Source organism: Bombus vosnesenskii, unplaced genomic scaffold, assembly GCF_011952255.1.
Source record: "Bombus vosnesenskii isolate JDL3184/JDL3185 unplaced genomic scaffold, Bvos_JDL3184-5_v1.1 scf7180000013295, whole genome shotgun sequence".
NCBI classification, from domain to species: Eukaryota; Metazoa; Arthropoda; class Insecta; order Hymenoptera; family Apidae; genus Bombus; species Bombus vosnesenskii.
Window position 1 is genome coordinate 5,541,135 of NW_022882946.1, and position 14,503 is coordinate 5,555,637.

At 35.0% G+C, this 14,503-nt stretch overlaps 2 protein-coding genes across 3 annotated transcripts in view; one reads left to right on the forward strand and one right to left on the reverse strand.

Moving 5' to 3' along the window:
* Nucleotides 1–14,503, reverse strand: part of LOC117233408 (lysophospholipid acyltransferase 1) — a 32,337-nt gene that overhangs the window by 364 nt on the left and 17,470 nt on the right. The window contains exons 2-10 of one of the 2 annotated variants that reach the window (XM_033493699.1): nt 5,238–5,383; nt 4,275–4,352; nt 2,985–3,076; nt 2,257–2,368; nt 1,884–2,019; nt 1,596–1,743; nt 1,313–1,518; nt 403–600; nt 134–285 (exon numbers count right to left, since the gene is read on the reverse strand). In XM_033493699.1, the coding sequence (XP_033349590.1) occupies nt 134–285; nt 403–600; nt 1,313–1,518; nt 1,596–1,743; nt 1,884–2,019; nt 2,257–2,368; nt 2,985–3,076; nt 4,275–4,352; nt 5,238–5,383 (1,268 nt within the window). The remainder of the gene's footprint in view (nt 1–133; nt 286–402; nt 601–1,312; nt 1,519–1,595; nt 1,744–1,883; nt 2,020–2,256; nt 2,369–2,984; nt 3,077–4,274; nt 4,353–5,237; nt 5,384–14,503) is intronic. The other variant, XM_033493700.1, reaches the window with a different exon arrangement.
* On the forward strand, nt 10,802–12,557 carry LOC117233410 (hymenoptaecin-like). The gene is made up of 2 exons (XM_033493704.1): nt 10,802–11,030; nt 11,914–12,557. The coding sequence occupies exons 1-2, from the start codon at nt 10,944–10,946 to the stop codon at nt 12,271–12,273; spliced, it is 447 nt and encodes a 148-aa protein (XP_033349595.1). The 5' UTR covers nt 10,802–10,943; the 3' UTR covers nt 12,274–12,557.

Below are 14,503 nucleotides of genomic sequence, written 5' to 3' on the forward strand. Positions count from 1 at the left end.
AAAGAGAAACATATTGCGTGTTATATTAGAATTTCCTTCTGATTACGTATGTATATTATAAGTAGACTGGATTTTTATGAATACGACCAAAGAAGTGGTACGTAAAAAGAAAAATGAATTTATTATTACTTACAGGTACATTTTCACACTTGGTACAAATTCCAAGAGTATAAAGCTGAATGTCATATAGGCCATTAAGACTCGCGTTGTAGTGAACGTAAGCGCATCGTATAGGAACTTCATCCCCTTGGACCCTAGGAAGTATGGTCGTATGTTACGACGAGTCTGTTTGATAGTAAAGGTTGGTCAATGATCAATTAATGATTAACAAAATATTTGTTCTTTTCAATGATTAAAAACATATAGCAAATCAAATTCGATATTATTACTAGTTTTACTTACAATGCGTGACACCATGGTAAAAAAGGCTCCATTGGCGAATGTTAAATAGTAACCGGGGTAAAAACCATGCCATAAGGCAGAAAGAGCGTACGTGAACAGAAGTTTATTGTACTGTGTCCTTTCATATACAATCGACCTAAGCCACCTATTGGTTCCTTTATTCCAGTGTTCGATACTGTCCCTCATATTCAGAGACATCTGAAAAGTACAACTGTTGCATAGATTTTGATTCGTTCGGATCATACAACAATAATAAATCAATAAATTATGAAACACAATAGTACGGATCAGTAACCTTAAACTTAGATCATAACTTCTATTACGAGCTCGATCGATTCAATCTAAGTGATGTCGTCACTGCTATATAGTACGTATTAAAGATTCTATAAGAAAAAATAGTGATGTAAATTTGCTTAGAATATTTTTATTTCAAATTCAAAAATAAATCGACTGAATTAGATATACGTGTGCAAATCACATCAAGTTTTATTTATAACTAATTGATATGCCAATTTTTTCCTGGGACCTTATATAATCATTTTTAATAATATGCTTAATGAAATTTCTATTGGCTTGGTAAACGTGAATCAACACCGCTCAATGAATACAATGAAATCGTGATGCTTCTGACATAACATACTTTGAAAAGAGAAAGACATTGCTCGCAGTCGGGTTCGTATTGCCTCGCTATATCGTAAAAGCGATCCGTTTAATCATAGGATAATGTTTCACATACCTAAACCTTGCTCGAGAAACGCTCTTTAAATTGGTGAGAACCGCATCAAAATCTGTCCAGCGGTTCTCGAGATTACCCCAAACATACCGACGCTTACCGCGATCTTTATCTGAGTATGTATAGATATATATAGATTTATCTCTAAAATAATCGTATTCATTTCGAAAAATTTACCTCAAACCCATAAACATCAACATTGGAAGCTAGATCCCATTTGGGTTCGCCATTCTTGTCATAACCGTTGAACCCGATCCCGGAATTATTGCAAATGGCATCGGCGAAGATCCACGCGTGATAGTATTTAAAGCGAACTAGCATAGTCGTCACCATCAGAAACCACATTTTATAAAACACCGTGGTATTCTCGAGGAAGTCATCGTCTGTAAATAAAGTAAAGTCTCGTCAGCGCTCTGACGTGGCGACAATAAATATTAAAGAGACAATATATGACTCGAACCTTTTAGCTTCTGAATCGGGTATGTTGGAATGAAAGTCACGAACATAGCCGCGCACAATAAGCTCACTATGACCTTTTTTATTACGACCGGTGTCGGAGACGGTTCCAGGACTATCTCGTCGTAGTGAGCGGAATTTTTATCACAGCCCTTAAAAAGAATAAAAAATATCAAAACTCCGTGTTATGATCTTTATTCCTTTTTTCTTTTTTTTTTTTGTCGCTGTTGTTATCGAGAGCGTATAAACACACACAAAAAAAAAAAAAAGGATGATTGAACAAAACTCTAACCGTCAAAGCTCTTGCTCCAGTTAGATTACGTCCATGAATAAAATCGATGTAATCACGATAAAATATCACCGGCCCAGCCATCAACGCTTGAAAATGGAAGACGTAGCTGAAGTACTCTAACGTCGTCGGCATCTTTCTAAAATAAGCCATGCATATAACAGGTTGGGTTTGACCACAGACAGCAAAGGAAATAAAATGATAAATGTAAGAATTATCCGGAGCGCAAGCGATATCATCATTTGAATAGATATGTGATTCAGCTATGTTGATGCGTATGTAGTGTGGAAGATGTGTTCTTCTGGGTGTGTTGCGTTGCATATTATATAATTAATGTTGTGGAATAAACGACCGGTTAACGAAGACGTCAACTCACTTCACGGCTTGATAACGTTGCGTTGGCGTGAGTTCCTCTTCACGTCGCGTTAACCCATCATGTATGCTGTACGCAAGGCTGGTCACTTTCTGCGTTATCACCATAAGTGGCCCTGAAATGTACACGATGTAACGAGATCTTTATATAGAAATACATATTTTTTATAAACCACGTACGTTCCTGTGGTATATTCCTGTTATACGTTATATATTTACTGAGACATAATTTTTATATAAAGTGTAATTCCTATATTACGATAAGTTACAAAGTAAAAGTAAAATTAGAAAAGGAAAATTTAACAAGCAACATTAAATTAACCAGCGAGGTTGTTATTGTTCGTTGTAAACATTCTAATTGGTTGGTTGGTTGGTTGTAAATTTTCTAATAATCGTACGATAACGTTCGTACGATAGAAACGATACAATGTACGAATTAGAAAACAATTTGATCATACAAAACAAGAATACAATGCGACATTTACGATAACTTAAAAGTTACGGTAAATGTCAAGGGACTTAAATAATATCTTTTGCACGGTCGCGTAGCTAATAATTCTTTAATATACATAAGTTTTGATCAGTCACACGTCGAATGACACAAGTCAGCGTAACTAAAATATTCGCTTAGCAAAACACGCGATAAATATACTGTAACTCTTGTATTCGACAACATATCAATAAGAAAAAGATATTAATTATTTAGCGAAGGTGACGCACGTGTCTGCTTACCAGTGATATCGAGTGTGTACGAGCCATAATTGTACATCTGTCGATGGTAATGCACGCAAGATAAGTAGAGCATCGCCGTTGTTAACACAACTCTGAAACGTATTACCAAGATGAGTTGTTAAGTTCAAAGAACAATCATTGACCGTGATAATGAGAGTAAACGTGGAAACACTTCGGCCTTTAACATTTAACGACTATTTATAACTTGTAATAAAAATTATCTTATTATATCTTATTATTATATGCAAGTAACGATGTTCCTATTTTTGTAGTTGTGTTAATAAACGTTTCGGTTTTTCATAAAACATGCGCAGTTTACTAATCACTAGTTGAAATTAAAATTTATGAGTAGTTCTATATCTAGCGATCTATATCTAGAGTTTTAAAGAACAAGAAAGATACATTTAAATGTTGTATTATATAAAAGGTAAGAAGTAAATTATTCGATGGTAGAACTAGTCGAATTTACAAGAGATTATTTTTTTATGTATAAAGTATATAATAAGTAGAGTATTTTTTTTATACAAATTATAGGATATGCCTGATACTAAACGGTTCGACGCTTGTTCTGTTTAAAATCGCTTAACTGTTTCTCTTGAACAATAGAACTTCTCATAATAAAATTAGTTAAATTATTAGGTATTTCTTTATTTGTAGGCTCGTCACTGTGATACATGGTAAGAGAGATATATAAATTTTTAGATAAATTTCGATATTAATATAGATTCGTAATTATTGTTCAAACTACAAAGAGTATAATAAAAAGATGTTTTTGGATTTTTATTATCTATGAAGTATTATTACGAGAAATTATAAATTTTGTAAAGGCACATTTATGTTTCCATTGTGTTAGTTTTATTACGCGATACAAAAAGATCTGAAATTTATTCTGAAAAATTTATTATTTCTGGAAAGAAATTGCACCGTATTTACATGCTCTAAATTGATAACGTGTAAAACGGGACAGAAACTTGTATTTGTAGAATACTTACGTTTCTAGTCGATATTTTATAGTGTTCAAAGGACAAGCGAGGGAATTCTAAGTAAACCGTAGAAAATAAATCTTCACAGTAAATCTTACACTATGCTAAATCACATATTTCAACATAATTCACATATTTTCGTGGTTAGTGGGATAATTTTTCAAGAAAAATATTTTTCATCGGGGAATAGTATTTTATCAAGCTGCGCAAAGCTTTCATAGGATATGAAATCTATAGTGACTAATGAAACGAATCAATGTGCCCCATAGTTATAATTATAATGAAAATATCGATGTAAATAACTTGCCTCTGTATATTACGAGGATTTTGTGTGCGCATTGCTATGTAACATAAGGCTGGGAGGCCTGCAAGGTGAATCGCCTGCCTGAAAAGATACGAGTTTTCTTTTTTAATGAAGCAAGGTGGTTAAATATAGAGGGGGTACTCAGGATGCTACAAACATTCTTTTCCGTTTATCTTTTTTTCTTCTTTCTTTTTAGTCTCATGCACTAATCTATACAGTTAATTCTACTGTACAGGATATGTCCACTTTTAATTAATATAATAAATGTATTTTATAACGTTTTCTAAATAAAGACTTATTTCAAGCGAAGATCATTTTAACGTACGTATCTTTAACATATCATATAATTATTAGATCGTGAATTTTCATGCACTTATGCAAAATTCAAACAGGAAGATATATAAAATGTATTCAAAATTGAGTTCTCGTTATAATTTTTAATAGGTGGAACACATTTCTATTGGAATTTTATTTCTGCAGTTGATAGTTCATAGAAGAATAAATTTGTATAAAAATTCTCAGTCTAGTTATTTTCATATAATATGTTTATAATATGTATAAAGATCCAGATATTATAATTAGAAGGTTGGAAGAAAATCACACAATGTTCGGGGAAACAATTAATTGTAATCATTCAGATATAAATATCTCGACACTTCTTCAAATCGTATATTTAACAAAAAATCATTCCTATATCGAATTTTTCGATATAGATGGGTAATTATTTTGATTTCTCTAAATTTAATACATAGAATCGCTACTGTTCGTACCATGAGAAGGTATTACATCTAACTTAAGATAAGTATCAATGAATAATGTTTCTAATGTATCAATTAATCATGGGACATCTTGTACAATAGCATGAGTGGATAAAATGGCCTTTTTGCACAACACTATCATGCTTATCACAGATACGACATTTTTCTCAACTAATTGATTTCTCTTTATTTACGTAGATCTGTTTACCTGCCGAAGCAGAAATATCCAAGCGCAAGGCCGATGACGAGACCAAATACATGTCTGGTGGCTGCTGTCACGGCAACTGGACTAAGAAACGTTCTCAAAAACCCAGCCAATATCAGTGCTGTGAACTGTGTTAGTAGAAAATTCATCTGCACATAATCAAGAAAATGCATGTGTTACGATATTGGCCGATGTAACCTCGTCTTGAAAAAAAAAAAAAAAAAAAAAAAAATTAGATATTAACACTTCGTAGGCAAACTGGATCCATTTTTACCGTTTTGCGCTTACAACGAATCTCGTAAGAATTCTGAAATACTTATCGATATCGCGACTAAGTTATACAGTTCCTTGTTGCGTTAAATATTTGAAATTTGTTACAAGAGAGATGAAAATTCACAAGAAAGAAACTCAAGCGTGAAATTTCACAAAATTTCGTTCGATGATTCAGTTTGCCTAACATCGTCTTATTGCCAAATTTTAATGTGATGTTCGAATTTCAATTCAACTATCCAAGCTTCAAGATAATTGCCAGTTTCAATACAACGTTCTTAATTATCTAATAACACGTTAGTTGAAATTTATTCCACCTCCTGCTGCAGAAAGATCACGGTTATTACGTTCAATCATTCCTTCAAACGTCAAATGCTATTGCACAAGAAACAGGCATTCGATTTCTGTCAAACAAGACTTTAATATTGCGGTAGTTTCTCGAACAATGTAACGTAAAACATAGCTTGGAATTTCATTCATACGTGATTCTAACATTTCGTCATAATTTTAAAGATTCCAAAAGATCTAACTTATCCAACAAATTTCTTCAACACAATAAAACAGGAAATAAGAAATATACTCAAGTTCTATTAAGCTCGATTTACTCGACTACATTTGAAGAATCGGGAAAATAACTTAGCTCTTTACCAGCATAAATTTATCTCATTTACAGAACTGCAAAAACTCTTCAAATTCTTCGATCAATAAAATTTCCTAAGTGCTAAAGTCTATAAGAACATTACATTATACATGTAGTAACTGATGGATTCTTAGAGTAAGGACAAGTAGTGATGGTAGGTTCAAAGTTTAATGTATTTTAAGAAGTGATATTCAACAACAAAAGAACCGACTATAATATCGTCGCACGTCGATTCACACTCTGTATCCGCTCAACTCATACTCTGCTTCTCAACTGACTCTCTGGCCATTGTAGCATTCTTTTGTCTTTATTACTGAAAATTCTCAACGCGAGAATTGATTGTAATTTCAACAAATAAATAAAAAAAAAAAATTCTTTTGTCTTTTGCTAGGCCCACCGCACGCGTGTTCCGCGGACGCTCGTAGCCAGGGTCACGTAGGCCTTTTCGGCGAAGCTATTTATTTGAAGGACCCGATAACGCATTGATAGAGCCAACAGCGCCTCGGCTCTCGCGACATTGTCTATAGTTGGCTCGACGTTTCTTAGACCCTTCTCCCCGATACTACACTCGGCCATCCTGCACTAACATCTGCCCTCAGATGTTGTGTTCATTCTCGCCATCGTCGGATGCGTCATCTTCGACGTTCAGGACCCAAGGCTTCATGAAATCGGCAGTCGTCGAGGTGTGCGCGGGTCCCTCATGCTCCTCTACTTTCTCCACGGTGTAGCGGTCATTCCGCATGGCTCGCACTATCCGGTACGGACCCAAAAATCTGCCTCCGAGTTTTAACCCTGAGAACTGTGTTCTCTTTATGGCGACAAGGTCCCCCCTTAGGTACTGCTTCGCCCTCTTTCTTCTTTTCTTGTAATTTTGCAGGTTCCCTTCTAGCTTACCTAATTTTCGTTCGGTTAGGAACAGTCAAGACAGTTGGATACCACGTGTTCGATCTTTTCGCGTAGCCCCTTGAACCAGGAGTCCCTTTTGACCATAGCTTCTGTTTTGGTGACCCCGAAATGCCCACGCTCGTGCGCTTGCCTGACTACTTGAACCTGCATCGCCTTCGGTACTACTATTAGCGCATCGTCCTTACACTCCTTATACAAAATATTGTTTCTTATTACATACCCATCGGCCTGACTGGACGTTGCGGCGTCCAAAATCCTACGGACTTCAATGTTCTTGTTCTGTGCACTTCTCAACCGTGCAATCAGCCCGTCTTCACTCTCCGTTACATACATAGTGCTCGGCAGGGGGTTCCTACTCAGAGTATCTACATGCTGTATACTTTTCCCCGGCCAATGACACACCTGATACTTAAATTCGCCTAGTAACAAGGCCCATCTAGCCACACGCACACACAAGTCTTTCTTTCTCATCGTCATGGCGAATGCTTGACAATCCGTAACAATAGTAAACGGCACACCTAACAGATATACCCTGAACCTTTTCAACGCTTTTACTATTGCTGGCACCTCTAGTTCGTAGCTGGTGTACTTCGCTTCCGCGGGAGTTGTTTTCCCACTGGCAAAGTAGACCGGATGGAATTTTCCGTCGTTTAGATCTAGTTTGCCGTATGCAACTCGGTCTCTGCGCCTATTCTATAAAGTGTTAACACAGGCCCGCTGGTAAGCGCTGCTTTCAAGGTTGCGAAAGCTTCTGATTCCCGATCCCTGAACCTGAAGTCTATCTCCTTTTTCAACAGACCGGTTAAAGGTTTGGCAATCTTCGCGTAACCTCTAATGAATTTTCGGAAATATCCCGTAAGTCGCAAGAAACTCTGGACTTTTCTAACCGATGTTGGCTTGGGAAAGTTTGCAACGGCCTTGGTTTTATGAGCGGACGGCTTTATGGTGTTTCCCGAGACTATGTGTCCCAAATACTCGATTTCCCTCTGCATAAAACGACATTTTTTCCAATTTATGACTAGCCCATACTGGCCAGTTAATTCTACTACCATTTGCAAGCGTTCCCATGCCTCCTCTAAATTCTTTGCAAGGACAATGATATCGTCCATGTACACTATGACAATACCCTTGTCCATCAGTTCTTTGTAGATCTTCGATATATACTTTTGGAAGACAATAGGGGAAATTTTCAGTTTGACTCGCAACTCTACCTGGTCTAAAAAATCGGTACCTAACAGTAGACTGTGTCTTGTCATTACCTTATTCGAGACAACATGCAGGGTGACAGTAAAGTCGTACCCGTCGACCGTCATTACCCTTGTAAACTCGCCCCAGGTACTATTGCCAGCGGAACAAACCATCAAACCTAAGTTTGCAGTTTCCCAGAGGAGGTGATCCTAACCTCGCATACTCATCCGGTCGTATAAACGTGAGGTCACTACCTTAGGCCCTTCTCCCCGATACTACATACATATTGCGCACTATAATTATAATTGCAGAAATCCTATTCTCAGAGAACCGAATCACTCTGAAAATGAGAAAATTTGTAGAATTCTTTAAGATTCTTCGCTTAACACTGTTTTATTTTTCCTTTTTGAATTCCTGTGGTACTTCCCGTTAAATGAGTCTTTTAAAAAGCAAACTCTGCGTTTCGTTTTCTTAAGTTCATTAGTCAGAAACACGATTAATATCCAACTTCTAAAAGATAAATGACTTACACCATACGTTCGTAGTTTGCATAATTGCAAGGTAAATTTTCAGAAACAGCGCTCCTAACATTATTAGTTTTCTCTGTTTTGTGATTTTCAAATCGATCAATGCGACTTCCCAGTGACGCAAATTTAATTAGCAAACTAACGTGTAATTACGTTTGCAGATAATTCCTTACATTTGTAAAGATATAGTTGAGTTGCGTCACTTACAAAACAAAGGTATAAACTGCCTCAAACATTAAGACTTCGGTGACAAACTGACGGATGACAGAAATGATCAACGGACTATGGATGCATTTTTCTTTCCTTATCCGGAATTAGTTATTTTCTGAGTCAGTCCTCACGGGGAAGAACTGGAATAACCCTGTGGTATGTAATGAAAGATATGTCTTGAGAAATCATACTCGGGCCAAGATTAACCGTTATGTCAATCCTATAGACCAATTGTCACAACATTCATATTTCACGCTTGTAGATTAGAATTCTAAAAGTAGTGATCGCAAAACGTGGAAATTCTGAGTAACCACTTTGGTCCCCACGGGCTTCTCTAGCTCGTAAAGAGCAACAGAATGTGCATTGTACTCGTATGAACTACGAAGGTCGCGTATGAAAGAGAACACGCTAGCCTATATCGTCCCTATTGTTCTTCGGTGTTTATAATGCGTAGTATTCATAGGATAAAGCACAATTTTGAAAAAAAGAAAAAAAAGCACTGTAAATTACGTAGGTAGAGCGTTATGTTTGAAGTACCATATATTACAATCTACATTTGATTTGATATATGATGATATGATTTGATATATTACAATCTACAATTTTGAAATGGTAGAATGTAATACAGCATATAAAAATAACGGTGAAAGTTAAAAAAAAATGTTGCTTCGCACGCGAAAATTATTACGAAGATAATTTTAATTACAAACTATGTTCTTTGCGTGGAAATACATATATATTCTAAAATTTTAATAAGAATTTCTCGTCTGATGACTTACTGTATATTCATCTTAGATGTTCATCTGTGAAGCAAATATCGTAACATGCATACATTTGTATCGTTTCCCACGTGTGCAAATAAAAATAAAACAGGTCGGAATCATGCCACATTCCAATACATCGTATACGACGCTAGAATTGATCATTATGAAATTTCATTTTTTCATTCGTTATAAAATCTTCTTAATCAGATAATTTTGCTCGCATTTAAAGCGTTTTGTGAGAATAAGACGGTATATCAGGTAATTCAGTGTTCCAAGAATATTAGATTTGGAGGGCTAAAAGTGTCAATTACATGATGACGCGATGTTGCGATTAGAAAAAAAATATATTTATCTAAATCCGCACTATCTTGTACATCTGCGAAAATTTGATTTCGAACCAGATGAATCATGAGTCAATGTTCTTGAAGCCATTCGATTCTCGCACGTGCGTACAATTTATTTGCTAATATTCCCCAAAATTAAATCGTTCGTCGAAAAATAAATTATTTTTTATGCAAATTAGGGCATTGAATATTATCTGGTTGTTTCTGACTATGCAGTAATCTTTCAGTTTTTGCTTCCCAATCTCAGTTTCGTTTCAAGAGACAAATAGGATAATAATGTTCTGAGAAAACCTTCGACGTAAAATGGGAAAACGCCCAACTTGTAATTTTTTCGTAGAAATTTTATGAATTTATAACGGGACATTTTAAAGATTCGAATTATTTATTGCAAAATATATGTTATTGGTAATTGTATCGTTAAGAAATTATTGGAGGTTCCAACGATCTAACGATCGAGATCAAACAATACCAAAGAAAAAAAAATGAAATAAAGAACGTAATTGAAAGTTATACAGAATGATAATCTAATCTGTATTCTAATCGAACGCATAAGCAACGAACTCCATTAATAACTGAACATACGCATAATGTACACTCGTATTATTGACCTCCGATGACCCAAGAGTGGGATTCCCGGAGACAATCGCAGAGACACAGATAGAAAAGCGGATAAGGAACCGACGGTGATCCCCCGGCTGGAATTGCCACGAAGAAGACAGGGAAAAAGCTTCAGCGCAAAATTGGTATATAAGAGCAAGCTCCAGCCGATTGTGGTATAGAAATCGATCAGCTCTAAAAACAAGAGCATCAGAGATCTTGTGTCAAAGAGTTCCAAGTGAATCAAAAAAACAATTTCCAAAATGAAATTCATCGTACTGGCTCTCTTCTGCATGGCTGCATACGCCGCTGCTCAAGAAATTGAACCTGAAGCTGTGGAAGAATACTACGTAAGAACTTTACTATATAATTAATTTTAAAATTGCTACTTAAAAATTAGCTCTAAATGTGATGGAAACAATATTACAATAGGATAGTAGTTGGATAATTAGTACTTTCATTTAATAAATGACAATTTTTAAATCTGTAACTCTGCAACAATTTGAAAACTGCGTATGGTTTGGTTACAAATATGCAACTTAAAAATGTCATTAAGCGAGAGTTGTCTATGAAAATCTATAATAGAACGAATTTGAGAATTTTGAAAAATTTTCCAACCCTACATCTTAAACTTAACATTTCTATCCTTGTGTCAAGTTAACGCTTCAAGCCTTTAGATACTATGAACGCATACATGGTACACGTGCACATGGCACGATCTATTAAATACCATTAATAAAAAAGGAAGAAATAAAACAGAGAAACATCGTTCAGGAAACTTAAATAATTCCAATAGAAATCCATTTTTTAAATCGCTTCCCTATCGCACAATTCGATTAATATTAGCAGTGACATTTCTCAAATTCTCCTGCATAATAACACCAACAGCTTACTAATAGACCAAATACAGTTACACGTGAAATTTTTGTAAATTAGCAATCGACCGATTATCCTATTTCACATAAGATCGTAAAATTATAAACTTTAAACGAAAATTCTAAAAATTTGTAGCTTGTCAATTTGCCGAAATTACTAGTTAATGGAATATTATTCCACAACTGCGATCAAGTATCGATATTCGAAACTTGCCTTACAGCCATCATATCGTGAACTTTCCCGTTCCACCTCTCCGTTTCAAATTCCTTTTCCTATCGAGCCCGAATATGTTCCATGAAAAAAGGCTCTAGTCCCGTTCTTCGTTAACTGTGAATCCACATTTTTTTTCTTTCTCAGGGCTCTCCTCGTTTTCGACGACACGCCGATCCTCAAGGGTCCCTCGTTATCAATGGACAGAAACCATTGAGCGGACCGGATCGTCGCCCATCCTTGGACGTCGATTATCATCAACGCGTCTACGACAGAAACGGAGTGAACGCGGACGCTTACGGTGGACTGAATATTCGTCCCGGACAGCCTGCTCAACCACACTTGGGTGTCCAAATCGGGCGTGAATACAAGAACGGCTTCATCAGGGGATACGGCCAGGCTGAACGCGGTCCTGGCGGCAGAATCTCGCCCAGCTTCGGCATTGGTGGTGGATTCAGATTCAGACGCAACGTCGATGACATGATGTCAGAGGAACTAGGATATTAGATCCATCTATGCGTACAGTTAACGATTAGACTACGGATTTTTCTACAAATTCATAATTCTTTTGGACTCAATTAGAGAAACTTGGAGAGAGATCAGCTTTTACGTAATATCAATTACTATTAGTATTGTCCCGTATTAATTGCATTTATTTAGTATTTAATGATTATTTATTTCAGATATGCATTTACTTTGTTTCATTTCGTATACTTTATATAATTGATAAGACATTGACGATTAAGAGATTGTACTTAAAAGAAATGATAATAAATGTAATGTAATAACATGAATGATGTATAGTTATTTGTCGCCAATGATAAAGGTAAACGAACTTGTCGAGTGCGAATGAACTTTTAGCGCATTGAGTACAAGCGATAAGCGTTTAGAATGCAACTAGTGCTTTTGATAGCTGGGCTTGACAGTGATGAGGTTACAGTTATTGGAATACACGTATAGCATAGAACAACGGAGGATACGCGGCAATAAAATGATTTTGCTTGTTTATTTGGATCAATGTGATTTTAAAACAACCTGTGCCGCGTACTTTTGGGAAAGAATTTCGTGAATAAAGTTAAAACATTACTTTTTAATAAAAATAAAAATAATGATAATTTACATAAGAATAAAAATAATGATTCTGTTACTAAAAAGAAAATATGAAAAAAACAGATATAAATTCGCTAATTTAGCCATTACACAGTAAATAAAATTCGATCCAAAACAAAATATTTGAATAGCAAATACTAAAATCTTGTATATCTAAGAATGAAGTAGAATATATGATGTATCTTAATTTTAGACCCAGTAAATTAAAAGCACAGAACTTATCGGAGAAAATTAATCAAACGTAATACTTACAGAATTTATCAAACAATTAACTCTGGAATTTCTAAAACAGTTCCAAAGATAATCTTTGAAAGCAGAATACGATAATACTTCGTCGTAAAATGTTTAAAACGTGTCAGCTCGTAAGAGAATAAACTAGGTCTCTGATATACTAGCACGAAAAAAAAAATTTTTTTTCCAAGCCAATAATTTATATATAACTTAGCTTGACGTTACAAAGAGTGCTATAAAGAAAGATATTTGACATACGCAATCACTTTGTCATGATGCAATATCGTAATATCTTAAACGCCATTATGTATTCGAACATAGTTTAATTTCTAAGCAGTGGTTCGATGCAGGATGACCAATGGAAAGCACTGATATACACGTGACTGTGTTCTGTTGCGTCATTGTTATTGCCATAGGTGCTGTTTCATGTTCGAGCTTGCAAGTGAGATATACATCGATACGAGCTTTTAAAAGGTTAATGATACTATTGAAATGCTTTATAAAATTATAAAAATTTCAGATACGGGTTATATTTGAAATATCTATACTTCTTTCATGGGAATTTCACGTGGAATTACACGGGAGTTTGATCTAAAATTCTATTAAAAACAACATACATATGTATGTTATATACGTATTAAGTTGTTAAGTATGTTATGTATTAACATATATATGTTATACGATACGGGTGATGCGAATACACAAAATCATAAGAATTAATTTGGATTTCACAAGAAAAATGTACGCTAAACAAATTTCGAATGAAGTTCGTAGGAACGTTTCTCGGTTATCGCTGACATCTTACTGATTTTATCATACCATTCGAACAATCACCTCATGAAGATAAGTTATCGAACACGGTAGATCACCGTTCCGCGAATTATTATCTCACGCATTGCACTTTATTTTTCTTTAGTCGAAAGCATTTCTCTCGATTTTTATCTTTTTTTCGATTTTATTGAAAATGTCCTAAGTTAAAAAAAAATTTCATTTTCTGCCACTTCCCTTACATTTCTAACAATAAATAATTATTGCATTTTACAAAAAATGACTAGAGACATCGAAAAATATGGTTGTAATACGTTGTCCCTCCTACGTATTTTCAACTTTATTATTGACACGTTTCACAGACAGCATAAGATCTTCTACCAGCCAAAAAATTATGGATTGTCGCCTGGGGATATTTATGCATGTGAGTAAGCAGAAAATTTTTTAATGGGAAATATATTTAATACACGATATATGGAGATTCAATAAATATCAAAAGTCACCAAAAATGTTCAGTATACCGAATAAATTTATAGTTCGTACATTTAAAATTCTTCGTAATTTACAAAATTTCTAGAACTTTATAATTTAACTCTACCTACATAAATTCTCCTAGCAGCACAAAATT

Excerpts from the sequence above, each read along its gene's own strand:
- LOC117233410 (XM_033493704.1), top strand. The coding sequence starts at position 10,944 with ATGAAATTCATCGTACTGGCTCTCTTCTGCATGGCTGCATACGCCGCT. Across the intron at positions 11,031-11,913 it reads AAGCTGTGGAAGAATACTAC|GGCTCTCCTCGTTTTCGACG; the intron begins GTAAGAACTTTA and ends TTTCTTTCTCAG.